Genomic DNA, 27,077 nt, shown 5'->3' with positions numbered 1-27,077 from the left:
ATGAGGTTTGGGTCCATTGGGATTGTGTATAATGGGAGTCAAAGGGAAGGCGTTTTGGTCCATTGGGATTGTGTACAAAGAAAGTGGAGAGGCTAGAAAAAGGTCATTTTCTCTGGAGAGTGGAGGCTGAGAAGAAACTTGGTAGAAGTCTATAAAATTATGAGGTGCATAGATAGGGTTGATGGTCAGAATCTTTTACCCAGAGTTGAAATGTTTGAAACTAAGGAGCATGTATTTAACTTCTATCAAGTTTCCCCTCAGTCTCCCTGGAGCATTGGAGGCTGAGGAGAGAACTTATAGAGGTTTATAAAATCATGAGGGACATGGATTGATTAAATACACAAGGTCTTTCCCCAGGATAGAGGAGTCCAAAACTAGAGGGCATAGGTTTAATGTGAGAGAGGAACGATTTAAAAGGGACCTAAGAGGCAAAGTTTTTATGCAGAGGGTGGTGCGTGAATGGAATGAGCTGCCAGAGGAAGTGGTGGAGGCTGGTACAATTACAACATTTAAAAGGCATCTGGATGGATATATGAATAGGAAGGGTTTAGAGGGATATGGGCTAAATACTGGCAAATGGGACTAGATGAATTTAAGATATCTGGTTGGCATGGGTGATTTGGACCAAAGGGTCTGTTTCTGTGTTTGCACATCTCCATGACTCTACAACTGTGACTCAGGTTTTCAGGGAATCCATACAAAATCAAAATGGTCAGAGAACCAGTGCAGAAATGATGAGCTGAATGGCCTCGTTCTGTACCGTGACAACACTGTGGTACTGTGATTATTCATCAACCTCCACATTGAGTGGGTTCCACTGTATCCATAGAAACAATATTTTCAGGAAGGATGGACTGGAAGTGAAGGCCATAATGTATGTCCAGTCAGAAGACGGCAACTTGCATGATTCACTAATTCATGCTGGGTACTAACTTGTGCTGATTTTATAAAGATTGGTTTTCTCTCTTTTCATCGAGCAGTTACCCACTTTCAGTCTCAGGGAGGAAGCGTTCTCAGCCAGTTTCATCCCCTTTGCATCAAGATTTCCGGGTGAGTATTGACTGCTTATTGCAGAGGGGATAGACTGGTCCCTTGATGTTGGTCAGATGGTGGTCTCATGAACAAAGGCAGCACTCAATGCTACTGAAACCTGGGCAGTTTTAGATACAAGTCGCACTCCATGCTGAGTGAAGTATGTCAGCCAGTGTAATACAATATCCCATTGAATACTTTCATGACAGGGACAGCATGGGGTTAAATACAAAATAAACCTCTCTCTACACTGTTCCCCATCAAACACTTCCAGGACAGGGTCAGCATGGGGTTAGATACAGAGTAAAGCTCTCTCTACACTGTTCCCCATCAAACACTTCCAGGACAGGGACAGCATGCAGTTAGATACAGAGTAAAGCTCCCTATACACTGTTCCCCATCAAACACTTCCAGGACAGGGTCAGCATGGGGTTAGATACAGAGTAAAGCTCTCTCTACACTGTTCCCCATCAAACACTTCCAGGACAGGGTCAGCATGGGGTTAGATACAGAGTAAAGCTCCCTCTACACTGTTCCCCATCAAACACTTCCAGGACAGGGACAGCATGCGGTTAGATACAGAGTAAAGCTCCATCTACACTGTTCCCCATCAAACACTCCCAGGAGAGGGACAGTGCGGGGTTAGATACAGAGTAAAGGTCTCTCTACACTGTCCCCCATCAAACACTCCCAGGACAGGGACAGCACGGGGTTAGACACAGAGTAAAGCTCCCTCTACACTGTTCCCCCATCAAACACCCCCAGGACAGGGACAGCACGGGGTTAGACACAGAGTAAAGCTCTCTCTACACTGTCCCCCCATCAAACACCCCCAGGACAGGGACAGCACGGGGTTAGACACAGAGTAAACCTCCCTCTACACTGTTCTAGCTGATAGAACCAAAGGGGAGATGAGAATTTGTTCTGATTAGTCCAAGCTGGTTTGAAGATGAAAGAATGGGAATTAAACTGCTTTTCTTGTCTCTCTGTGATAGTTGAGATGTGACTCTATGCCAGCACCACAAAGTTCAACCTTTTGTTTTGCTTTCTCCCTTCCCAGTAGAATTGGAAACACGACCTACAACCCCTGCAATTAAGGTACCTGCCCCGCCTCAGCCCATGGAGTTTGGCCCTTCCCAAGTCATCGGTAAGTAACCCTTTCCTTGCTAAATCTTGTTGGGTTCGGGGTAGGGCATGTTCGCCTTAGGATCCATCTCAAATAGTACAACAGCTCAGAGCAGCAAAAGGATCTTCTTCAGGATGGGGCCTCGTCATTCCAAATCAAAATGTTGCCAGTGATGTGGGCAGTAAGGTGGCTCAGTGGTTAGCATTGCTGCCTCACAGCACCAGGGATCCGGGTTCGATCCCACCCTTGGGCAATTATCCGCGTGGAGTTTGCACACTCTTCCCAGATCTGCGTGGGTTTTCTCTGAGTGCTCTGGTTTCCTCCCACAGTCCAAAGATGTGTGGGTTAGGGTGGATTGTCCGTGCTAACTTGATCCGTGTGTGCAGGCTGGGTGGGTTAGCCATGGGAAGTGCAAGGATTAGGTAGGCGTGTGGGGTCTGGGTGGGATTCTCTTTGGAGAGCAGGTGTGGACCCAGATGGCCTGCTTCCACACTGTAGGGATTCTACAATTACAGTAACTTCAACTATTACAATATTTTCAGTGGCAATATCCTGGTTAGTGCTAGTGTCCTGATACCATTCCCCAAGGTCATCCAAAGTTCAGTTGCCCGATGTAACCCCAACCAAGTTCCATCTTGTGTTCGCTCTGTTTATTCCCTAACACCGCGTTCCCACTTAGTCTCGCAAAGCTGCAGTCTGAAAATCCCCTATCCTCGAGTTCAGTTACTTTCCGCTCTTAAAAATATCTCCGGTTTGGTGGAGGGGTAATGCAGGAACATAGCTTTGAGATAGATGGTCCACCAGGTCATGTGAAGTGGAATGGTGGAACAGGCTTGAGGCTGAACAGCCTTCTCCTGCACTAGTTTCCTATATTCCGAAATAAAGCACAGAAATATAGAGGATTTACCATTTGCCTTAACTTCTGTACAATCTTGTTTCTTAATAAATTCAAATTGAGAGGCTGAAACCTGAAAAATGCAGCAATTTGGTATGATCCTCCTGATGGTAACACAGGACAGGTCAGAGAGAGATTTGGCCTGAGAGACCATAAGTTTTAATTATCCTTTTTGTTTCTTGTGGCGAGCAGTCACGGACCATATTTGCAGGAGACTGCCAATGTACAGTTAACAAAAGATCATAAAACTCAAAAGAAAAACACAGGCTACATTATCGGAGATAAAAACTAATGGAACAATCACAACACAAAGAAAGAAAGACTGAACTCCTTTGTCCCAAAAATGTCCTAACGGTAACTCAGTCCTCAGTGAAATCCATGCTAAAACCTCTTGGTCAGACTTTCAAGAGGTTACTTTGTCTTGGTTTTTTTGAAGAGAGGCTGTAAGGCAGAGTTACTGAGCTGTCTATAAGAACGTAAACAACTTGTGAGACCTTTAGGTTTTTTTAAAAGTTGGGACAATAGAAGTAGCCTGGATGTGGCCAGCTCTCCAGGTTTGTTTTAGGTTTTAGGTTTAGCTTTAAGCAGAAGCTATTGGGTCTCAACAGAGCGAGAAGCTTCAGTGAATTTCTCCAGGCTGCTTCCCCCTCTGAACTTTCTCTTGATGTTTTTTTCCACCTGGATTGGAGAACTGCATGTGAGATTCTGTGTCTGAATTTTCCTTTTTTTGCCAAAGGGTGTGTTAATGGGATGTTACTATATTGGAACAGTTAATTAGTATTAGTTACTGTATCTATTATTCTGTTAAATTTTCCAATACAGGTCGTTCCGTTATAACACTCATTTCATCAACACGGTTGATGAATTGGGGGTGGTTTTTCTACAGTGTGAACTTATAAAACATGTATTGGCTGTAACGCGATTACATCACCAACACTTTAAGCGCTGTTTCTAAAGCACGATTTTTCTATAATGCAGGGTTGCATGAGAACGTACCCATCGCGTTATAGAAGAAGTGACTACAGTTGTTATTTTAAGTTCCCCTTTCTTTGGTTGTATTTTAACTACAGTGTTTAAATAAATTGTGTTTTGCTTAACATCAAATAGTTTGACCTGTCATGTTGACACTTTACATGTTCCTTCAAAACAAGAGAAAATTAGGGTCTAGGCTACCTTCTTAAAATATTTTGAGGGGGTCTTGTCTCGTTGGCATGGCTGTTATCAATCTCCTTTTGTCAAATGTCCATGCTTTTACCCAATGCTATTTTCTTCTGTTCATGTCTCATTCTAAGAACCTTAAGATCTTAAGTGCTGACCTAGCTCACTTATTGCTTAATTTGGGTTCCTTAACTTCATGTTGTCAACAGCCTTGTATCACGTTTTCCTCTCTGACACCACCTCGTCCTTCTGCTTTCTCCTCACTCTCATTATTTGTTTGTGGGGTAGGGGGCGTTGCTGGCCTGGCCAATATTTATCACCCAGCCCTGATAGCCCTAGAGAAGGCTGTGTTGAGCTGCCCTCTTGAACCGTTGCAATCCTGCAGGAGGTAGGGACACCCATAATGTCGGTATGAAAAGAGTTCCAAGATTTTTGACTCGATGATAGTGGAGGAATGGTGATGGAGCTCCAAGTCAAGATGGTGAGTGTCTTGTCAGGGAATTTGCAGGGAGTGATGTATTCATGCATTTGCTGCCTATGTCCTTCTCGGTGAGAGCTGTTATGTGTTTGGAAGGTGTTGGACACAGCTAGGGACACTTCCTCTGCTGCTATGGGCCTCTTCTCTCTGTATGACCCTGCACCTGGATCCTTCCCCTGTATGGTTGTCGTAAAAGATAAATGAGCTAATATCTTAGCTCAGGTATAGAATCATACAGCATGGACACAGACTCTTCGGCCCAACCAGTTCCATGCCAACCGTAATCTCAAACTACACCAGTCCCACCTGCCTGCTCCCGGCCCATATCCCTCTAAACCCTTTCCTATTCATGAACTTACCTAAATGTTTTTAAATGTTGGAGCTATACCTACATTCATTACACACACTAACCACGCTCTGTAAGAACATTGCCCCCCTGACCTTTTTACATCTTTCTCCTCTCACCTTAAAAATATGCTCCCTAGTCTTGAAACCCCCCCACTCTAGGGAAAAGACACCTGCTATTCACCTTATATATTCCCCTCATGATTTTATAAACGTCTTTAAGGTCACCCCTCAACCTCCTACGCTCCAGTGAAAAAAGTCCCAGCCTCCCCTTGTAACCCAAACCCTCCATTCCCAGCAACATCCTGGTAAATCTCTTCTGAACCCTCTCCAGCTTATCAACATCCTTCCCATAAAAGGGTGACCAGAACTGGACACAGTACTCCAGACGAGGCCTCACCAACATCCTGTACATCCTCAACATAAAATCCCAACTCCTATACCCAAAGAACTGAGCAATGAAGTCAAGCGTGCTAAACACCTTCTTAACCGTCTATTTGTGATGCAAACTTCAAAGCGTTATGTACCTGAACCTCTAGGGCCCACTATTCTACAACACTATCTTGCTAGTCATTTAGCTGAAATCACAGGAATCATAGAATCCCCACATCCCCTATCACACTGCATTTCCCATGGCTAATCCTCGTAACCTACGCATCCCTGGGCACTATGGGGCAATTTAACACGGACAATCCACCCTAACCTGCACATCCCTGGACACTATGGGACAATTTAGCACGGACAATCCACCCTAACCTGCACATCCCTGGACACTATGGGACAATTTAGCACGGCCAATCCACCCTAACCTGCACATCCCTGGACACTATGGGGCAATTTAGCACAGCCAATCCACCCTAACCTGCACATCCCTGGGCACTATGGGACAATTTAGGACGGCCAATCCACCCTAACCTGCACATCTTTGGACTGTGGGAGGAAACCGGAGCACCCGGAGGAACCCCCACACAGGCACAGGGAGAATGTGCAAACTCCACACCGACAGTCGCCTGAGGGTGGAATCGAACCCAGGTCCCTGGTGATGTGAGGCTGCAGTTTCACCCCAAACACTTCTGGTGAAACATTGGAAACAAAGTAAATTCAATAAATGACTTTTCAACTCTTAAAACAAACTTAGACCTTCACAGAACTGGAAAACCAAAATCCATTCTCTTTCACTTTACAACCCAAATTCTGAAATAATATACCATGAACCCGTGGAAGAGGTAGAGATTTTTTTTGACATTTTCCAGTTCAGGTGGAATCCAGATAAGTTCCACTGTAGCAAAAAGAAAGCATTTATTCTCTGAAATAACTGCACAGAGGTCGGTATCCCGTCACCAGGTCACCCTTTTTTTATTTGAGCACAGTGCACTGGCTGTGACCAGTCAGCTAAGTCAGTGTCCTGAAGTGAGGAGACTCTGAAATCTCAGTTTATATCTGTCAGCCAGGGCACCCTGATAGACCCAGATTAACAACCCCAATCGAGGATCTCGTAGTCACTGAGATCCCTCTGGGTCCAATCATTATATTCTCCCTCTGTCTTTTTATGTATATATTAATTCATGGGCTGTGAACATCACAGGCTAGGCTAGTACTTATAGTCTGGAAGGCAGTTAAGAGCCAATCACAATGCAATTGGGTCTGGAGTCACGTGTAGGCCAGACCAGGTAAGGATGGCCGATTTCCTTCCCTAAAAGGATATTACCGAACCATTAGTGACTCGCTTTGAGATCCAAATATAGAATCATAGCGTCGTACAGCATGGAAACAAACCCTTTGGTCCAACCAGTCCATGTTGACCATAATCCCAAAATAAACTAGTCCCACCTGCCTGCTCCTGGCCCATATCCCTCCAAACCCTTTCCTATTCATGTCCTTATCCAAATGTCTTTTAAACATTGTAACTACCCGCGTCCACTACTTCCTCTGAAAGTTCATTCCGCACATGAGCCACTCTCTGTGTAAAAAATTTCCCTCATGTCTTTTTTAAATCTCTTTCCTCTCACCTTAAAAGTATGCCCTACAAGTTTTGAAATCTCCCATTCTGTGGAAAAGACAATTACCATCAACTCGATCTGTACCCCTCATTATTCTAGCAGGTCACCTCTGACCCTGCTATGTTACAGTGAAGAAAGTCGAATGCTGGTTTGAATTCTGAGCCAAGTATGGGAGGGTGACCCACGGAATCTAATGGACAAGACAGGAGTCACGTAGCTTAGTTACTGGGCCATGTTACGATCAGTGAGTATGGCTTCGGGATCTGTTCTCACAGGTTCAGGGCTTGTGCTCCAGTTCCTTCCCATAAATGAAGGGATTATGACCTCACTTGTTTTGCTCCAACAAAGGGAAGTTCAATGTTCAACTCTGAATCACAGACAGCTCTGATTACAAATAGGGATTGTGATCGAGTGGCTGCACTTCATATTGTGTGCATCATTGCCCTCTGGTGGCCAGAGCCAGGGATGCGAATATTTGAGTCAGAAATGTACAGCACAGAAGCAAACCCTTCGGTCCATCTCGAGCATGCTGACCAGATATCCTAAATTAATCTACTCCCATTTGCCAGCATTTGGCCCATCTCCCTCTAAACCCTTCCTATTCCAGATGCCTCTTAAATGTTGTCATTGTACCAGCCTCCAGCACCTCCTCTGGTAGCTCATTCCACACATGCACAACCCTCTGTGTGAAAAAGTTGCCCCTCAGGTCCCTTTTACATCTTTCCTCTCTCACCCTAAACTTGTGCCCTCTAGTTTTGGACTCCCCTACCCTGGGGAAAAGACCTTGAACCTATCCATGCCCCCCATGATTTTATAAACTTCTATGAAGTCACCCCTTAGCCTCCAATGCTCCAGGGAAAATAGTCCCAGCCTATTCAGCCTCTCCCTACAGCTCAAATCGTCCAACCCTGGCAACATTCTTATAAATCTTTTATGCACCCTTTCAAGTTTAACAACATCCTTCCTATAGCAGGGAGACCAGAATTGAACGTGGTATTCCAAAAGTAGCCTAACCAATGTCCTGTACAGCCACAACATGACCTCCCAACTCCTATATTCAATGCATTGACCAATGAAGGCAAGCATACCAAACACCTTCTTCACAGTCCTGTCCAACTGCGACTCTACATGAACCTGCACCCCAGGCTCTTTGTTCGGCAATACTCCTACCATTAATGTGTAAGACTTGCCCTGATTTGCCTTTACCAAAATGCAATGCCTCACATTTATCTAAATTAAACTCCATCTGATTGGGGTCCCATTGTTACTCTGAGGTATCCTTCTTCACCGTCCATTGCACCAACCAATGTTAGTGTCATCTGCAAACTCACCAACCATTCCTCCTCTATTCACATCCAACTCATTTTTATAAATGACAAAAAGGCAGTGGACCCATCACCCTGGATCGCAGAACTTCCATCGTCTCATAGACCTCAATGAGATTGCCCAGAAAAGTTCACGGGCTGAGACTCACTCTGTTCTCAATGAACAGCCAGATTCACCCCGGGGTGTCTGAATGGATCTCTGGAAAACCCTTCCCTTGCCTCTAGTGTCTGAGTCACCTCTAACCCGTGTTGGTGGAGTTTCAGTCCCATTGAATGGAATAGAAACCAGGAGATGAGAATTCCAGACCGGCAAGAACCAAATAATAATGACTGCCACCCACAACAACAGCAAGTTGGATTTGTATATTGTCTCTGATTCAGTGAAGCATTTCATTTGGAGAGTAAATCAGACAAAATTTGACCCCAAGCGATGTTGTGGCCCTGTGACATTACCGCTGGACTGTTAATCCAGAGCGGGAAGTGAGGACTGCGGATGCTGGAGATCAGAGTCGAGAGTGTGGAGCTGGAAAAGCACAGCCGGTCGGGCAGCATCCAAGGAGCAGGAGAATCGACGTTTCGGGCCAGAGCCCTTCATCAGTATTCCTGATGAAGAGCTCTGGCCCGAAACGTTGATTCTCCTGCTCCTCGGATGCTGCCTGACCTGCCGTGCTTTTCCAGCAACACACTCTCGACTGTTAATCCAGAACCCCAGGTAATGTTCTGGGGACCTAGGTTTAAATCCCACCATTGCAGACAGTGAAATCAAAAAATAAATCTGGAATTAAGAGTCTAATGATGACCGTGGATTAATTGTTGATTGTCAGGAAAATCCATGTGGGTTCACCAGTGTCCTTTAGGGGGAGGGGTACTGCCATCCTTACCCAGTCAGGTCTACATGTGACACCAGACCCACAGCAACGTGGTTAACTCTTAACTAACCTCTGGGCAATTAGGGATGGACGTTAAATGCTACCCTTACCCAGTGACACCCTCGTCCGGGGACTGAATGAACAAAAATGATGGGCGAGTCCAGAACCAGGGGGTCACAGGAGAAGGAGGCAGGGTGAGCCATTTCGGACTGAGATAGGGAGAAATGTCTTCACCCAGAGAGTGGGGGAGCCTGTGGGATTCTCTGTCACAGAATGGGGTTGGGGCCAAAACATTAAATGTTTCCAAGAAGGAGTTGGATCTAGTTCTTGGGGCTCGAGGGAGGGGGAGAAAGCAGGAACAGGGACTGAGTTGGATGATGGTATTGGAGCAGACTTAAAGGGCCGAATGGCCTACCGCTGCACCTGATTTCCACATTAGGTAACCAAATGCTCAGGTGGAGGGATTGGTTTCAAGGAGTAGAGAGAGGCACAGAGATTTAGAGAAGGAATTCCAGAGACTGAAGGACCCGTGCATCCAAGGGAGTGTCACTGCAGAACTACAGAGGCTGCTGGTGGAGTGATGGGAATGGCAAGGGTGTGTGTTTGCAAATGAATTTGCCTAAACCCAGGATGGCTCAGTGGTTAGCCCTGCTGCCTCACAGCACCAGGGACTCGGGTTCGATTCCCACCTCGGGTGACTGTCTGTGTGGAGTTTGCACGTTATCCCCGTGTCTGCGTTGGTTTCCTCCCACAGTCCAAAGATGTGCAGGTTAGGTGGATTGACCATGCTAAATTGCCCATAGTGATAGGTGCATTAGTCAGGGGTACAATGTAGGGAATGGGTCTGGGTGGGTTACTCTTTGGAGGGTTGGTGTGTATTGGTTGGCCCAGTGGGCCTGTTTCCATACTGTAGGGAATCTAATCTAAACCCAGAAGAGTGCAGAAATCGAACAGGGCACCAGCATGTAAGCGATCAGTTAAACTGGAGAGCCTTGCTGACAATTGATTGCATTTTTGTTTGTTTTAGTCTCATTTTTGTCACGTTCTCCTCTCTTGCCTTTCAGAAATGGACACGTGTAAAGTGGATCAGGGGATCTGCGGGCATGGAGTGTGTGTCTATGACCCGTCCGGGTACACCTGCGTCTGCCACACTGGCTACCAGCTTCATACCCATATCAAACACTGCGTGGGTAAGAGAATGCTCGACAGACCTGTGTTTGCGTGGAGGCTTTCACAAGCTCAGCTGCTGAGCGCTCTCTCGGAGTGCAGCGAGCTGGCACAGTGAAGGAAAGAGCCATTTTTTGTGCACATGGCAATCTGCCACTCAAAGGGCAAATGTTGAGATCAGTCTGTCTTCAGTGAAATTGTTTGAACGGCTAATGTTGGCCCAGGGAGAACTCACCCCCACCCCCCAACCCAGCCTGCTTTGAGATTGTAAACTCGGGGGTCCCTGAGAGGGTTCATGATGGTGTCGAGGAACGGGGAATGAAGTCTCTACCTGTGCTTCGGAGGGTTGGCATGGTTGGACCGAAGGGTCAGTTTCCATGTTATATGACTCTGTGACTGTTTGACTGTATGTTGTTCTTCCAGCTTCACTAGACAGGGACAGAGATGTTGGCCAGGGAATAGGGTGGTGTATTGAAGTGGCAGGTAACTGGAAACTCTGGGTCATTTTTGGAGACAGAACGTAGGTGTTCTTGCCTGTTATCATCTTCCCAAATGTGGTAGACTAGACGGGGGGAAGTGCAGATGGATTGCTGCTTCACCTGGAAGATGTGTCTGGGGTCTTGGATAGTGAGGAGGTAAACAGGCGAGTGTCACACCTGCAATTGTGGGGGGATCAAGGCTCCTGATGAGGTGCCTTTCCGCACCTCACCACGTAAATGCAAAGTTGCTGTGCTTTCCCATCCAGATGTGAACGAGTGTGAGGACAATCCCTGTGGGGCCAGAAAAGGCGAGTGCATCAACTACGTCGGTACCTACAGCTGCCGCTGTTACCGAGGTTACCAGTTACAGGAACTCCCGGAGGGCAGCATCTGTGTCGGTGAGTTACTCCGGCAAGCGTTATGACTAAGTGGCGCCCCCGCAGCACGTGGCCACCTCCAGGATGTGCACCCCGGTACCATTCTCACCCAGCATGTGTTCCCATCAGCCTGTTGACTCCTCTCGCTCTGTTTCAGATGTCAACGAGTGTGCGGATGGTCGCTTATGCACCAACGGACGATGTCTGAACACCGAAGGCTCCTTCTACTGTCACTGCCAATCCGGGTATCGCCCAGTCAGCCATCAGACAGCCTGCGAAGGTAACACTAGTTGCAACCTTACCCAACTCACCTCCAACTCCCTTCAATACATAACACACACCCACTGTCAGCGCCTGTACAAAAACAGTACACTACACACACCCCGTCAGTGCCTGTACATGAGCCGAACACAGTGGTTATTAGTAAACTCACTTCAGGAATGGATGATGTATCCATGAATGGATTTCTTTTGCGGGAGACTCTGGCACAGTGATAGTGTCACTGGACTTGAGGACGACAGTCCCAGGCTAATGATTTCAGTCAATATTTACACTCAATTAATTAAATTCTGGAATTAAAATCTAGTCTCTGGGATGGCAATCACAAAACCTTCTGGGTTCACTGATGTGCTGAAGGAGGGAAATCTGCCCTACTTACCTAACCTGGCCTACACCAGACCCCCACAGCGATGTGGTTGACTCTGAACTGCCCTCTGCAATTGTCTACCAATCTGCTTAGTTCAAGGTCAATTAGAAATGGATGACCTATCACGGAAATGAATAAATGACAGTGTAAATGAACAGTACACACTGCGAGGAGGGGGGTGGTGTTAGAGAGAATGATTCAGTTATGCCTGCTATTATAGAGTTTGTTAACAATCACATAACACCAGGTTATAGTCATTAAGAGACAGCGCCTCAAAAGCTAGTGCTTCCAAATAAACTTGTTGGATTATAACCTGGTGTTGTGTGATTTTTAACTTTGTCCACCCCAGTCCAACACCGAGTTACTCAGTGTCAGATTTCATAAAAGCACTGTGAGCAAAAGGATGAGGAAGTAACTTGCCTGTTTCATGTGGGATTGAGATTCTTTCAAAGATTTCAGTGGTTTGCTTGCATCTGACTGATTCCAAATTGTCAAAGACTTTGGTGAGGCTGCACTTCGAGTATTGTGTTCAATTCTGGTCTCCACATTCCAGGAAGGATATGGAGGTTTTGGAGAGCGTGCAGAAGAGTTTTACCAGGATGTTGCCTGAATTAGAGGGTAGGAGCTATAAGGGGAGGCTGGAAAAACTCAGGTTGTTTTCTCTGGAGCGGCAGAGGCTGTGGGGAGACTTGATAGAAGGCTATCAAATTATGAGATGCATAGATAAGGTTGACAGTCAGGATTGTTCTCCCCCAGAGTTGTAATGTCTAAAACTAGGGAGCATGCATTTAAGGTGGGGGAGAGCGGGGGGGGAGATTAAAGAGGGTGTGAGGGGCAAGTTTTTTACACAGAGAGTGGTAGGAGTCTGGAACGCACTGCTGGGCATGGTGTTGGAGGCAGATATGATAGAGGTGTTTAAGGGACATTTAGATAAACATGCAAGGGATGGAAGGATAAGGACCAAGGACTGGCAGAGGGACTAGTTTAATTTGGTGTCATGTTTGGCACAACACTGAGGGTCAGAGGGCCCGTTTCTGTGCTGTACTGCTCTACGTTCTCTGATCTTTATCCTAGATATTAATGAATGCAACAATCCGAATACCTGTCCACGGGGCAAATGCAAGAATAAACCTGGAACGTATGAGTGCGTTCCCTGTCCAGAGGGATACCGGAGTCAGGCTGGAGAGTGTTACGGTGAGTACTGGCCCCTCCAATGACCAATCAGTGAAGAGAAGGAGGTGGAGGTGGATTCATTAACGTGAGGCAAGGGAAAATCACTTGGGCGAGGTGAAAAGGGTGTGTCTTTTCAGTGGGTGGAGACGGTTCAGAACCATAGGATGGTTTTAGGATTGAGGGAATCCCACTTTCATACTGGCCACTGAACCATTCTCACACAAGATGGGCTAGGTGTAGTGTAAAGCTCTCTTTATACTTTTAAACAGAAAATAATTCTCCCTCTACACCTTTAAACAGAAAGTAAAGCTCCCTTTACATGGTCCTCATCAAGCATTCCAAGGAGAGGAAAGCACAGGGTTAGGTACAGAGTAAAGTTTCCTCTACACTATCCCCATCAAACACTCCCCAGGACAGGGACAGCACGTGGTTAGATACAGAGCAAAGTTCCCTGTACATTGTCCCCCATCAAACACTCCCAGGACAGGGACAACACGGGGTTAGATACAGAGTAAAGCTCCCTCTCTACACTGTCCCTAACAAACACTCCCAGGACAGGGACAGCATGGGGTTAGATACAGAGTAAAGCTCAGTCTACGTTGTCCCCCATCAAACACTCCCAGGACAAGGACAACACAGGGTTAGATACAGAGTAAAGCTCTCTCTACACTGTCCCTATCAAACACTCCCAGGACAGGGACAGCACGGGGTTAGACACAGAGTAAAGCTCGCTCTATTCTGTACCCCATCAAACACTCCCCAGGACAGGGACAGCACAGGGTTAGATACAAAGTAAAGCTCTCTCTACACTGTCCCCATCAAACACTCCCCAGGACAGGGACAGCACGGGGTTAGATACAGAGTAAAGCTACCTCTCTACACTGTCCCCCATCAAACACTCCCAGGGACAGGGATAGCACAGGGTTGGATACAGAGTAAAGCTCGCTCTATACTGTACCCCATCAAACACTCCCCAGGACAGGGACAGCACGGGGTTAGATACAGAGTAAAGCTCCTTCTACACTGCCCCCCATCAAACACTCCCCAGGACAGGGACAGCACGGGGTTAGATACAGAGTAAAGCTCCCTCTACACTATCCCCCATCAAACACACCCTAGGACAGGGACAGCACGGGGTTAGATACAGAGTAAAGCTCCCTCTACACTGACCCCCATCAAACACTCCTCAGGAGAGGGACAGCACGGGGTTAGACACAGAGTAAAGCTCCATTTGCATGTCCCAGGTCAGGCATAGCGTCGCAGTTCATTTCTTTTCTTTTTGCTGCCTTTGTTTATGTTCAGTGCGGTCACTGATACTCTTGGTCTCTCCTCGATCACAGATGTTGATGAGTGCCTTGACCGATCCTTCTGCTTAAACGGAAAATGTGTCAACACAAAGGGATCATACAGCTGTACCTGTAGCAAAGGATTTAAACCTGCACCTGATGGAAAGAGCTGCCAAGGTAATTATAACCTTCGGAGCTGTCCTCACTAATAGGCCTCTCTATGGGGCCTGGGTATATCTCTAAACTGGTCTCCATGTAGGAAAAGCCAGTAATGTAAATGTGACACACTGGTCTGACTTGTCTTATGTTTTGAAATGAACCATCGGTACAAACATTGCTACTTTTTTGTTAATTGTTTTATTCCCCTCTGTGAGGCTTATCTTTTCTTTCTGAGTAACAGGCCTCACATTGCGACCTGCTGCGTTTGCCTCACAATATATTAAGTCTCAGTGTGGGCCTGTAGTGTTCATTTCTGATTAACTCTCTCACTGTGGCACCTGTGTATATGGAAATGTAGAAAATAGGAGTAGGAGCAGTCCATTTGGCCCATCAGGTCAGTTCCACCATTCAATACTATCCTCTATTTCAGCGCCATGCTCCCACTATGTTCCCATAGGCCTCCATTGCCTTACATGGTAGAGAACTGCACAAGGGGCCCACTCCATGAGTGCCCTTTCACCGCCTCCCTGCTCACTCTCCAAGGGCCTAAACAGTCTTTCCAGGTGAAGCAGCATTTCACCTGGATTTCCTCCTATCTTGTGTACTGCATTCGCACCCAGTGTGGCCTACCCTACGTTAGAGAAACCAAATATGGACTGGGTGACCACTTTTAACACAGTATCCTGCTCACGTTCTCATATGTCTGACCTCTGCGATGCTCCAGCGAATCACAGTGCAGAGTGAGGAGCAACATCTCATCTTTAAACTAGGCTCTTTACAACCTTCTGGGCTCAATATGGACTTTAACACCTTCAGATTTTGAACCTATTCCTTCCATTTCTTTTAGTTTTGCTTGTTACATTCTCTGTCACCATGTTCTCTCTCCCCTCCCTGTGTGTTCTCTCCAGTCTGGCAGTTAGACACATCATTGTTCTGCCATCCTCATGCTCCGATCACTTCATCTGAACTATCAGCATCCTTTCTTCCCCAGCACTCCACCTCCCAGCACTATTGCAAAGATATTGTCCCCTCCAGACTTCACATCAGCTCTGATATAGAGTCATCTAGGTTTGAAACGTTGGCTTGCTGTCTGTCCATGGAGAGTGTGGTTGTCTGACCCGCTGTGATCTCCAGCATTTGTTGTTTTCGGCCAAGACGTTTTTACTGTCCAATGTTGGGGTCAATCTCTCTCAGTATTGCAAACCTACCATCTCAGGATTCAGTTCAATGAACTTGCATTCCCTTGATGCAAGTTTACCTTTTCTTAGCTAAGGAGACCAAAACTGCATATAATACTCCAGGTATGCCCTCACCAAAGCCCTGTGGTAAGAGTTCCTTGCTTCTGTATCCAGATTTTCTTGTAATTAAGATTAACATGCCATGTACCTTCCTAACAGCTTGTTGCACTGATGTGTTTGCTTTCAGTGACTGACGTGCAAGGACACACAGATTCTTGTGTACGTCGACGTTTCTCAATCTATCACCATTAAAGTAATCCTCAGCCAGTGTGCTTTTCCCACAAAATTGGATAACTTCACCCTTATCCATGTAATACTGCATTTGCCCACTAACTTCATACTGTCTAAATTGCCTTGAATACTCTTTACACGCAAACTAACTACTCTCAGTCTCCTGGGGTTTGGTGTTGTCAGCTGAAATAACTCCACAGAAACTAGTATCCTGTCACCCTCAAGTGCATTGTCATTGATGCAGATCTGGCTTCCTAAGAACCAGCTCACAGAGTGCACAGAACCCCTGACGCTGTTCTGAGGGAGGGTCACCAGACCCGAAATGTAAATGCTGATTTCTTTTCACAAATGCTGCCAGATGTGGCTGAGCTTTTCCAGCAACATCTGGTTTTGTTTACCCCCTAACGCTCCTGTTGATCTTTGTCAGCCATGGCTCCCTGATTGGACGAGGTTAACGACCCCAGTCAGGGAACTCCTATTCTGTGAGGTCCACCTGGCTGACCTTGTTATAGTTACTGCACCAGCAAAATTCAGGACAAAGTTTTGCATCCCTCGTTTAGTGTGTTAATGTATATTGTGAATAGCTGGGACCCAAGCACTGATGATAGAACAGTACAGCACAGTACAGGCCCTTCGGCCCTCAATGTTGTGCCAACCTTTTATCCTACACTATGATCAAACTAACCTACATATCCTTCATTTTACTATCATCCATGTGCCTATCCAAGATTGGCTTAAATGTCCTGAATTTATCTGACTGTACTACCACTGCTGGCAGTGCATACTATGTACCCACCACTCTCAGTGTAAAGAACCTACCTCTCCATCTCCTCAAACCTTCCACCAATCATCTTAAAATTATGCCCCCTCATGATAACCATTACCACCCTGGGAAAGAGTCTCTGGCTATCCACTTTATCTAAGTCTCTCATCATCTTGTACACCTCTAACAAGTCACCTCTCATCTTTCTTTGCTCCAGTGAGAAAAGCCCTAACTCGCTCAACTTTTCTTCATAAGACATGCCCCTCCAGTCCAGACAGCATCCTGGTAAATCTCCTCTGCACCCTCTCTAATACTTACACATCCTCCATATCATGAGACGACCAGAACTGAACACAATATTCCAAGTGTGGTCTAACCAGGGCTTTATAGAGCTGCAGTATAACCTCGAGGCTCTTAAACTCAATCCCCCTGCTAATGAAAGCCAACATACCATACTCCTTCTTAACAACCCTATCAACTTGACACTTTGAGGGATCTATGCACGTGGACCCCAAGATCCTTCTGTTCCTCCACACTGCCTTTAACCCTGTAATCTGTATTCAAATTTGACCTTTAAAAATGAATCACTTCACACTTTTCCAAGTTGAACTCCATCTACCACTTCTCAGCCCAGCTCTGGGTCCTGTCAATGTCCTGTTGCGACTACAACAGCCCTCCACACTATCTACCACTCCACCAACCTTTGTGTTATTGGCAAACTTACTAACCCACCCTTCCACTTCCTCATCCAAGTCATTTATAAAAATCATAAAGAGCAGAGGTCCCAGAACAGATCACTGCAGAACACCATTGGTCACTGAGCTCCAGGTTGAATATTTTCCATCTACTACCACCTTAGCTAATAGGACCAAAACTGTTCACGGTATTTTAGATCTGTCTAAATAGCGCCTTCTACATAACTTCCCTATTTATATGCTTTTTTCTTTAAAATAAAGCCCAATAATCATTTGTCTGTCCTATTACCTGCTGAACTTGGATGCTAGTTTTTTTCTGACTGGCTCACATGGACTTCCATATCCTTATGTGCTATAGCTTTCTGCAGTCTTGCTCCATTTAAATAAAACTTCACTCCTCTATCCTTGCTGCCAGACTGCTTAACCTCACATTTTCCCATATTATCTGCCATCTTCCAAGATCTTGCCCACTCCCTTAACCCATCTACATCCTTCCATTGACTCTGTGTTAGCCTCATCAACTGTCTTCTCACCTATTTTTGTATCATCTGCAAACTTGCTCCATTAATTTTCCTTATCCAAGTCACAAATGTAAATAGAAAGCAAATAAATGTAGCCATGTGGCACCATACTAATTACAGATTGCCATCCTGACAATGCTCCCACTTATCCCAAATCTTGTCTTCTATTTGTTAGCTGATCCTTCCATGCTTATATAATAGCCCCAACACCATAAGCTCTGAGTTTAAAATACAATACCTTATCAAGCACCTTTTGGAAATCCAAATATATTGCATCCATTGGTTCTCCTTTATCTATCCTATTTGTTGCCTCCTCAAAAAATTCTAATGAATTTGTCAGGCATGATTCCCCCTTCATGAAGCTGTGCTAATCCTGCTTGATTATTTTATGTATTTATAAATGCTCTTGGATCTTTTATAATATATACTAACATTTCCCAGGAAAGGTGTGAATCAAACTGGCCTATAATTATCTGTGTTTTCTGTCTTGCTCCATTTTTCAATAGATGCATTACATTAGCATTTTCAAATCCTAAGGGATTTTCCCAGAATTGAATGGGGGCATTACTACCAGCAGCTTCACTATTTTGGTGGGTATTTCCATTAATATCCTAGGATGCAACCCAACGAGGGCTTATCAGCCTCTAGCCCTTTTAGTTTCCATGATACGTTTTCTCTCGTGATATTCATTTATGCTCACTGTAATCTCTGTTCCCACTGTGTGGACATCGATGTGTAGCAATGACTTCCGCAACTGGGTGCTAATGTCTTGACATGCACAGGATCTCTGAATGGTTGCACAGCCATATAGCTTAGCAGGATCAATGCAAATCAAATAAATTGCATTTATTTCCTGTCCCACTTTTGCCCCTTGATTATTTAGCATTTTTGGAATGTTATTAGTGTCTTCCACTGTGATGAAAAATGTTTATTCAACTCCTCTGCCATCTTCAGGTTCTGTATTGCTATTTACTGCACCTCATACTCCAAAGGGCCTCTGCCCACTGAAACCTCTCTCTCCCTGTGTGTATATATGAAGGAGGTCTGGATGTCCATATTGACATTACTTCTTCATTTGCCCTCAAAGGTCTTTTTTATCAGCATCTTTTGTTGGTTTCGAAACTTGCCCAATCCTCTGCGTTACCCCTAATCTTTGTCCTTTCAACTGATACCATCCTTAATTTCCTTGGTTTGGTTTCTCTCCTTCCTGGAATCCTTGTGAATAGCTAACTATTTTTAAAAAATATTTGTCACCCGTTCCTCATCTGCCTGTTTTGCTAAACTCTTGATCCCCATTCCACTCGAAGCAAGCACTTATCATAACTATCGAATAATTCAGAAATAGCATTCCTGCAAACCTTAAACATTATTTAGTTGAGCATTAAGTGTCTAAGATGCAGAAACCTTCGATATTCAACCCAGACAGTAACAGGCAGGGAGGTAATCATTTGGGAGTCCACAAGGAGATTGAACAAATAGAAAACCTGGAGGTGGAACAGGTGCTAGTTTTAGTCAATAAAGAAATGGGCTTTAGTCAATAAAGCAAAAAGGCTAGAAACAAAAAAAATATAATGTTTCCATTGCAATGAGACCGGACGTACCAAAGCCAATTGCTAGGTGCTCAATGGGACAACAGTTGCATTTGCAACAAAGTTCAAGGAATCCTCAGAAAAGAGGACACGAGGAAAGGAAATGGGTATTGAAACTGCAGTTGTTTTACAAAGAGAACATATAATCTTCTGAAAAAGGAGAAATTTCTCAGGACAGTAAAGAAAATCCTTCCTCGGTTCATTAGAGTCAGATCGCTAGAGGTTCAGAATAATTTATTTCAAGAGGAGAAGTGTTTGGAGAAATACACCAATAAAGTTATTGAGGAACACTGGAGCAGGTTAGTCACGAATGCTGACTGGTAATTCTCTATCTTCCAGGAGGAGAATATACTGTAATAATTGGAGGTATATTTGGAGATTACAAATCAATCCTATTGTGCAGAGTTGGACTAAAGAGTGACACAGCAAACACTCTTTAGAGAGGTTGTAGCCGGAACAGTGAAACAAACCCTTATAAAAGGAATTGAGTTTATTTGTGGAACTGGTCTTGCTGGTTCAAAACTCAGTCTCAGTAGGTGGCATAAAAATAAGTGGAGGTAAAAGAAACTGATGTTACATTCCAGAGCATTTGGATTATTTATTGACTGTGTTGTGACTAGATCTCAAGCCCGTAGAATTAGACAGGAAAAGGAGTTAGTTACAGCACAGGGGAATGCAACGGATATTACAGCCAAAGTACGCAGAAACAGAAAGATGCAAAGCTGAAGCTCTTTTGTCTGTAAGCACGCACATTTCTTCCAAGATAGATAGTACAAACAGAAATAAGTTAATAATACCTGATAGTAGCTATTACAGGGGTTTAGGGGTTACCAATTCTGGGAAACTCAATATTCAAGGATATTTTAAATGTAGGTTTGCTCGCTGCGCTGGAAGGTTCATTTCCAGACGTTTCGTCACCCTGCTAGGTAACATCTTCAGTGGACCTCCAGGTGAAGCACTGCTGCTGATTCCTGCTTTCTATTTATATGTTTGGATATGTTCAAGGATATTTGATGCACTAGAGGAACAGGCAAAAAGGTAAAGGAGATAGGGTGGTTTAGTTAATGAAGGATGTTATTGGTACAGCGGTGAGTAGTGACATGGGTGTAGGAGATTGTGACATGAAGTTAGAACGGAATGGGATAGTATTAGGATGGGGAAAAGGCAAGAAAGTAGAATTAAGGATTAACAGAGCACGTATGATCTCATCAAATGGAGAAGACTCGATGGCTGATTAACCTACATCTGCTCCTATATCTTATGGTCTTATACTTTAGTTACAAATAAGGAAGAGCAAAGTAAATGAGTCACAGCTGGTAGCCACTTATAGGCCAAAGAGTTTCCTCGCAAAGTGTAAGTGTGCAATAATGGAGGTGTATTAAAAGGGCACTAGAATTATCATGGGTTGCTTTGATCTTCACCTTGACTGGACAAATCAGATTGTCAAGGGCAATATGGAAGGTGAACATGTCGAGTCCACCAGGGATTATTTCTGCAGTACCCCACCAGTCTTCCATTCTGTAAATCTCTCAAACATCTCACTGTGGGGCCTGTGTTTGGTCCCTTCAGTATTTGGCTTCACTCTGAGGCCTTTCCCTTCCAGTAACAGACACGCTCTGTGTCCAGCATTGTTCCCACTTTGTTTTCATTCTCCATCCCAGTCCTGATTTGTTTTGTTCACCTTGTTTTAGACATTAATGAGTGCAGTGATGGGCAGCTCTGCGCCAATGGCCGCTGCTTGAACACAGAGGGGTCCTTCCAATGTCGCTGTCGCCCTGGCTATCGCCTGTCTAACCATCAGACTTCCTGCGAAGGTAACTTGCCTCCACTTCTGTTTTTGTTTAATTTCTGGGTGAATTGCACACTGGCTGCGAGACAGAATTAAATGGATGGGCAGAGTGTAGGAGGAGAGGTGTGGCAAGTTAGGTTGTTAATTTGTACATGAATTGTGTGCTTACTTTGGGCTGTACGGTAGCTCAGTTGTTAGCACTGCTGCCTCACAGCACCAGGGTTCAATTTCACCCTCGGGCGATGTCTGTGTAGAGGTTTGCACGCTCTCCCCATGTCTGTGTGGGTTTCCTTTGAGTGCTCTAGTTTCCTCCCACAATCCAAAGATGTGCAGGTTATGTGAATTGGCTATGCTAAATTGTCCTGGGATGTGCAGGCTAGGTGGGTTAGCCATGGGTATCCATTGCAAGGATAGGGTAGGGGTCTGGGTGGGAGGGTTGGTGCTGACCCAATGGGCTGAGTGGCCTATATAATTGAATTGTAGGAATTCAATTATTCTAATTTCCTCTGTGTTAGCCTCCCCCAATCCTCATCACAATTTAATTGTAAGCACCTTTTTATGGAAGTTTATAAAATCATGAGGGGTATGGATATGGTGATAGCAAAGGTCTTTTCCCTAGGGTGGGGGAGTTCAAAAGTAGGGGGCATATTTCTAAGGTGAGAGTAGAAAGATTTTAAAAAAGGTACAAGGGCAATTTTTTTTTACAAGGACAGGAGTTCACATGTGGAATGAACTTCCACATGAAGTGGTGGTTGTAGCTACAGTTACACTGTTTAAAAGACATTTGGATGAGTACATGAATAGGAGCGGTTTTAGTTTTAGTATGGAGGGGCAAAATGTGTCAGTGCAGGCTTGGAGGGCCGAAGGGCCTGTTTCTGTGCTGTTATGTTCCCGTTCCTTGTTTGTTTGGAGGGATATGGACCAAATGCAAGCAAGTGGGACTACTTTAGTTTGGGAACGTGGTTGGTATGGACTAGTTGTACCGAAGGGTCTGTTTCCGTGCTGTATGAGTCTATGGTGAGCATTAACTGTGGGATTCAATTTTGCTTCTATAACCAGAAACAACTAGAAGCTTGTAATTTATATCTCTGCAAATAAAAGCTTATACTTTCCTGTCCTCGTATCCTTCACTACAGAGAATCAGGGAATAAATAATTTCTTCTCTATCTCTGCTGACCGGAAGGGTCACTGGACCCGAAACATTAACCCTGACTTCTCTTCACACATGCTGCCAGACCTGCTGAGCTCTTCCATCAATTTCTGTGTTTGTTTCTGCTTTACAGCATCCGCAGTTCTTTTAGTTTTCATTTCTCATGTTTTGCCCTCTCACACAGATATCAACGAGTGCTTGGAGGTAGCAGGAGTCTGCAACAATGGAGAGTGTGTCAACATGCCAGGATCCTATACGTGCCAATGTCATCTGGGTTTCCAACTGTTTGATGACACAAGGTGTAAAGGTAATAATTGAGGGCTAGAGCAGTTCAACATGAGCAAGGAGCTACCAAGGGTTCCCGGAACTTCTGCCTCCATATCCCTCATTTTTAAAAATTTATTATTGTCACCTGTACCGAGGTACAGTGAAAAGTTTTGTTTTGCATGCAATACAAACAGATCGTACCATAGAAATTGTATCAGGATGATAGAACAGAGCGAGGAATACAGTTGCAGAGACGGTGCACAAAAAGCGAGATCAACATTAGCTTTAAAGTTTGAAAGGTCCATTCAGAAGTCTAAGGGGCAGCACAGTGGCTCAGTGGTTAGCACCGCTGCCTCACAGCGCCAGGGACCTGGATTCGATTCCACCCTCGGGTGACTTTCTGAATGGAGTTTGCACACTCTTCCTGTCTGCGTGGATTTCCTCCGGGTGCTCCAGTTTCCTCCCATAGTCCAAAGACGTGCAGTTTAGGGTGGATTGGCCGTGCTAGATTGCCCCATAGTGTGCAGGCTAGGTGGGTTAGCCATGGGAAATGCAGGGTTACAGAGATAGGGTCAGGTGGGATGCTCTTGAGAGGGTCAGTGTGGACTCAGTGGGCTGAATGGGCTGCTTCCACGCTGTAGGAATTCTATGATTCGTACCATATAAAGTGCATTAGGGTAATAGAACAGAGCGGGGAATATCATGTTATGGCTGCAGAGAAGGTGCACAGAGAGTACGATCAACATTATAGTTGAGAGATCCATTCAAAAGTCTAATAATAGCAGGGAAGAAGCTGTTCTTGAATCTGTTGGTAGATGTGGCTTGGAAAAGTAGACTCCAAGGCAAGAGTGTAAATGATATGTGGAGCTTGTTCAAGGAGCAACTATTGAGTGTCCTTGATAATTATGTACCTGTCAGGCAGGGAGGAAAGGGTCGTGCGAGGGAGCCGTGGTTTAATAAGGAATTGGAATCCCTTGTTAAATGTAAGAGGGCGGCCTATCTTAAGATGAGACGTGAAGGTTCAATTGGGGCGATTGAGAGTTATAGGGTAGCCAGGAAGGACCTGAAGAGAGAGCTAAGAGCAGCAAGGAGGGGACATGAAAGGTCCTTAGTCGGTAGGATTAGGGAAAACCCTAAGGCTTTCTATAGGTATGTTAGGAATAAAAGAATGACTAGGGTAGGAATAGGTCCAGTCAAGGATAGTAGTGGGAAGTTGCGTGTGGAGGCGGAAGAGATTGGGGAGACACTGAATGAATACTTTTCTTCAGTATTTACTCAGGAACAGGGCATTGTCGTTGATGCGAATACTGAGTCACAAATAAGTAGAATGGATGGCTTTGAGGTATGTAGAGAAGAGGTGTTGGAAATCCTGGAAAAGGTGAAAATAGATAAGTCCCCTGGGCCTGATGGCATTTATCCTAGGATTCTCTGGGAAGCAATGGAGGAGATTGCAGAGCCATTGGCCTTGATTTTTATGTCCTCTTTGTCTACAGGAGTAGTGCCAGAAGACTGGAGGATAGCAAATGTGGTTCCCTTGTTCAAAAAGGGGAGTAGGGATAACCCTAGTAACTATAGGCCGGTGAGTCTCACTTCTGTTGTGGGCAAAGTCTTAGAGAGAATTGTAAGGGATAGGATTTATGCACATCTGGATAGGAATAATGTGATCAAGGATAGTCAGCATGGTTTTGTGAAGGGCAGGTCGTGCCTCACAAACCTTATTGAATTCTTTGAAAAGGTGACGAAGGAGGTTGATGAGGGGAAAGCGGTAGATGTGGTATATATGGATTTTAGTAAGGCGTTTGATAAGGTTCCCCATGGTAGGCTACTGCAGAAAATACGGAGATATGGCATTGAGGGTGAGTTGGAGGTTTGGATTAGGAATTGGCTGGATGGAAGAAGACAGAGGGTAGTAGTTGATGGCAAAGTTTCTTCATGGAGTGCCGTCACTAGCGGTGTTCCACAAGGATCTGTTTTGGGACCATTGCTGTTTGTCATTTTTATAAATGACCTGGAAGAGGGGTTAGAAGGTTGGGTGAGCAAGTTTGCGGATGATACGAAAGTCGGAGGAGTTGTTGACAGTGAGGAAGGATGTGGCAGGTTACAGCAGGATATAGAGAAGCTGCAGAGCTGGGCAGAAAGGTGGCAAATGGAATTCAATGTAGCTAAGTGTGAGGTGATTCACTTTGGGAAGAATAACAAAAAGATGGGGTACTGGGCTAATGGTCGGATACTTGGTAGTGTGGATGAGCAGAGGGATCTTGGTGTCCATGTACACAGATCTCTGAAAGTTGCCACCCAGGTAAATAGTGCGGTGAGGAAGGCATATGGCGTACTGGCTTTTATTGGTAGAGGAATTGAGTTCCGGAGTCCTGAGGTCATGATGCAGTTGTATAAGACTCTGGTGCGGCCGCATCTGGAATATTGTGTGCAGTTTTGGTCGCAATACTATAGGAAGGACGTGGAGGCACTGGAACGGGTGAAGAGGAGGTTTACCAGGATGTTGCCTGGTATGGAAGGAAGATCGTATGAGGAAAGACTGAGACACTTGGGGCTGTTTTCATTAGAGAAAAGAAGGTTTAGGGGTGACTTTATTGAGGTGTACAAGATGATTAGGGGGTTAGATAGGGTTGACAGTGTGAACCTTTTCCCGCGTATGGAGTCGGGTATTACAAGGGGGCATAGCTTTAAATTAAGGGGGGGTAGATATAGGACTGAAGTTAGGGGTAGGTTCTTCACTCAGCGAGTCGTAAGTTCATGGAATGCCCTGCCAGTAGCAGTGGTGGACTCTCCCTCTTTATGGGCATTTAAGCGGGCATTGGATAGGTATATGGAGGATAGTGGGTTAGTATAGGTTAGGTGGGCTTGGATCGGCGCAACATCGAGGGCCAAAGGGCCTGTACTGCGCTGTATTCTTCTATGTTCTATGTTCTATGTGTTTAAGCTTTTGTATCTCCTGCCTGATGGAAGTGATTGGCAGAGATTATAACCAGGGTAGGAGGGGTATCTGATTATGTTGGCTGCCTTCGTAAGACAATCTGATAAGTTGTCCTTACCATTACACACTGATATGGGATTTCAGTGTTGTGGCCTTTTCAGAGACATGGCTGGAGGAGGGACAGGAATGGTTGTTGCAGATTCTGGGATTTAGATGTTTCAGTAAGAACAGAGAAGATGGTAAAAGGGTGGGGGTGTGGCATTGTTAATCAAGGGTAGTATTACAGCAGCTGAGAGAACATTTGAGGACTCATCCACTAAAGTAGTTTGGGCTGAGGTTAGAAACAAGAGAAGAGAGGTCACCCCGTTGGGAGTTTTCAAAGGCCTCCAAATTGTCCCAGGGATGTAGAGGAAAAGATAGCAAAGATGATTCTCAATAGGAGCGAGAGTGACAGGGTAGTTGTTAATTGGGAACTTTAATTTCCCCAATGTTGGCTGGGAATACTATAGTTCAAGTAGTTTAGATGGATCAGTTTTTGTTCAATGTTTGCAGGGGAGTTTTCTGACACAGTCCAACAAGGGACGGTGCCATATTGGATTTGGTACTGGGGAATGAACCTGGCTGGGTGTTAGATTTGGAGGTAGGTGAGCACTTTGGCGATAGTGACCACAATTCAGTTATGTTTACAATAGCAATGGGCAAGGATTGGTATATACTGCAGGGAAAGAGGTATAACTGGGGGAAAGGCAATTATGATGCGGTTAGGCAAGATTTAGGATACATAGGATGGGGAAGAAAACTGCAGAGGATGGACACATTTGATATGTGGAGCTTATTCAAGGAACAGCTACTGCAGGTCCTAGATAAGTATATACCTATCAGGCAGGGAGGTAGTTGTCGAGAGAGGGAGCCATGGTTTACTAAAGAAGTTGAAGCCCTTGTCAAGAGGAAGAATAAGGCTTATGTGAGGATGAAGCGTGAAGACTCAGTTAGGAGGCTTGCGAGTTATAAGTTAGCCAGAAAAGATCTAAAAAGAGGTCAAAGAAGAGCCAGGAGGGGACATAAGAAGTTGTTGGCGGATAGGATCAAGGGAATATAGGTATATCAGGAATAAAAGAATGACTAGTGTAAGATTAGGGCCAATCAAAGATAGTAGTCGAAAATTGTGTGTGGAATTTGAGGACCTAGGGCAACTGCTTAATGAATACTTTTCGTCAGTATTCACGTTGGAAAAGGGCAATATTAGTGAGAATACAGAGATATAGGCTACTAGATTAGGTGGGATTGCGGTTGACAAAGAGGATGTTTTAGCAAAAGGTTTTGGAAAATCTGAAAATAGATAAAACCTTGGGCCGGATAGGATTTATCCTCGGATTCTCTGGGA

General features: G+C 45.0%; 1 protein-coding gene across 3 annotated transcripts in view; it reads left to right on the top strand.

The window, feature by feature from the left end:
- The window catches only part of ltbp3 (latent transforming growth factor beta binding protein 3), a 183,103-nt gene that overhangs the window by 130,869 nt on the left and 25,157 nt on the right, over positions 1 to 27,077 (top strand). For 2 of the 3 annotated variants that reach the window (XM_043682669.2, XM_043682671.2), the window contains exons 10-18: positions 981 to 1,050; positions 2,093 to 2,179; positions 10,293 to 10,418; positions 11,141 to 11,272; positions 11,409 to 11,531; positions 12,972 to 13,091; positions 14,411 to 14,533; positions 21,244 to 21,366; positions 22,676 to 22,798. In XM_043682669.2, the coding sequence (XP_043538604.1) occupies positions 981 to 1,050; positions 2,093 to 2,179; positions 10,293 to 10,418; positions 11,141 to 11,272; positions 11,409 to 11,531; positions 12,972 to 13,091; positions 14,411 to 14,533; positions 21,244 to 21,366; positions 22,676 to 22,798 (1,027 nt within the window). The remainder of the gene's footprint in view (positions 1 to 980; positions 1,051 to 2,092; positions 2,180 to 10,292; positions 10,419 to 11,140; positions 11,273 to 11,408; positions 11,532 to 12,971; positions 13,092 to 14,410; positions 14,534 to 21,243; positions 21,367 to 22,675; positions 22,799 to 27,077) is intronic. The other variant, XM_043682670.2, reaches the window with a different exon arrangement.

Source organism: Chiloscyllium plagiosum, unplaced genomic scaffold (genome assembly GCF_037043375.1).
Source record: "Chiloscyllium plagiosum isolate Xiang-an unplaced genomic scaffold, Cpla_swu_hap1 HiC_scaffold_46, whole genome shotgun sequence".
NCBI classification, from domain to species: Eukaryota; Metazoa; Chordata; class Chondrichthyes; order Orectolobiformes; family Hemiscylliidae; genus Chiloscyllium; species Chiloscyllium plagiosum.
The sequence above is the reverse complement of the archived record's forward strand: the minus strand, read 5'-3'. Positions and strand labels throughout refer to the sequence as shown.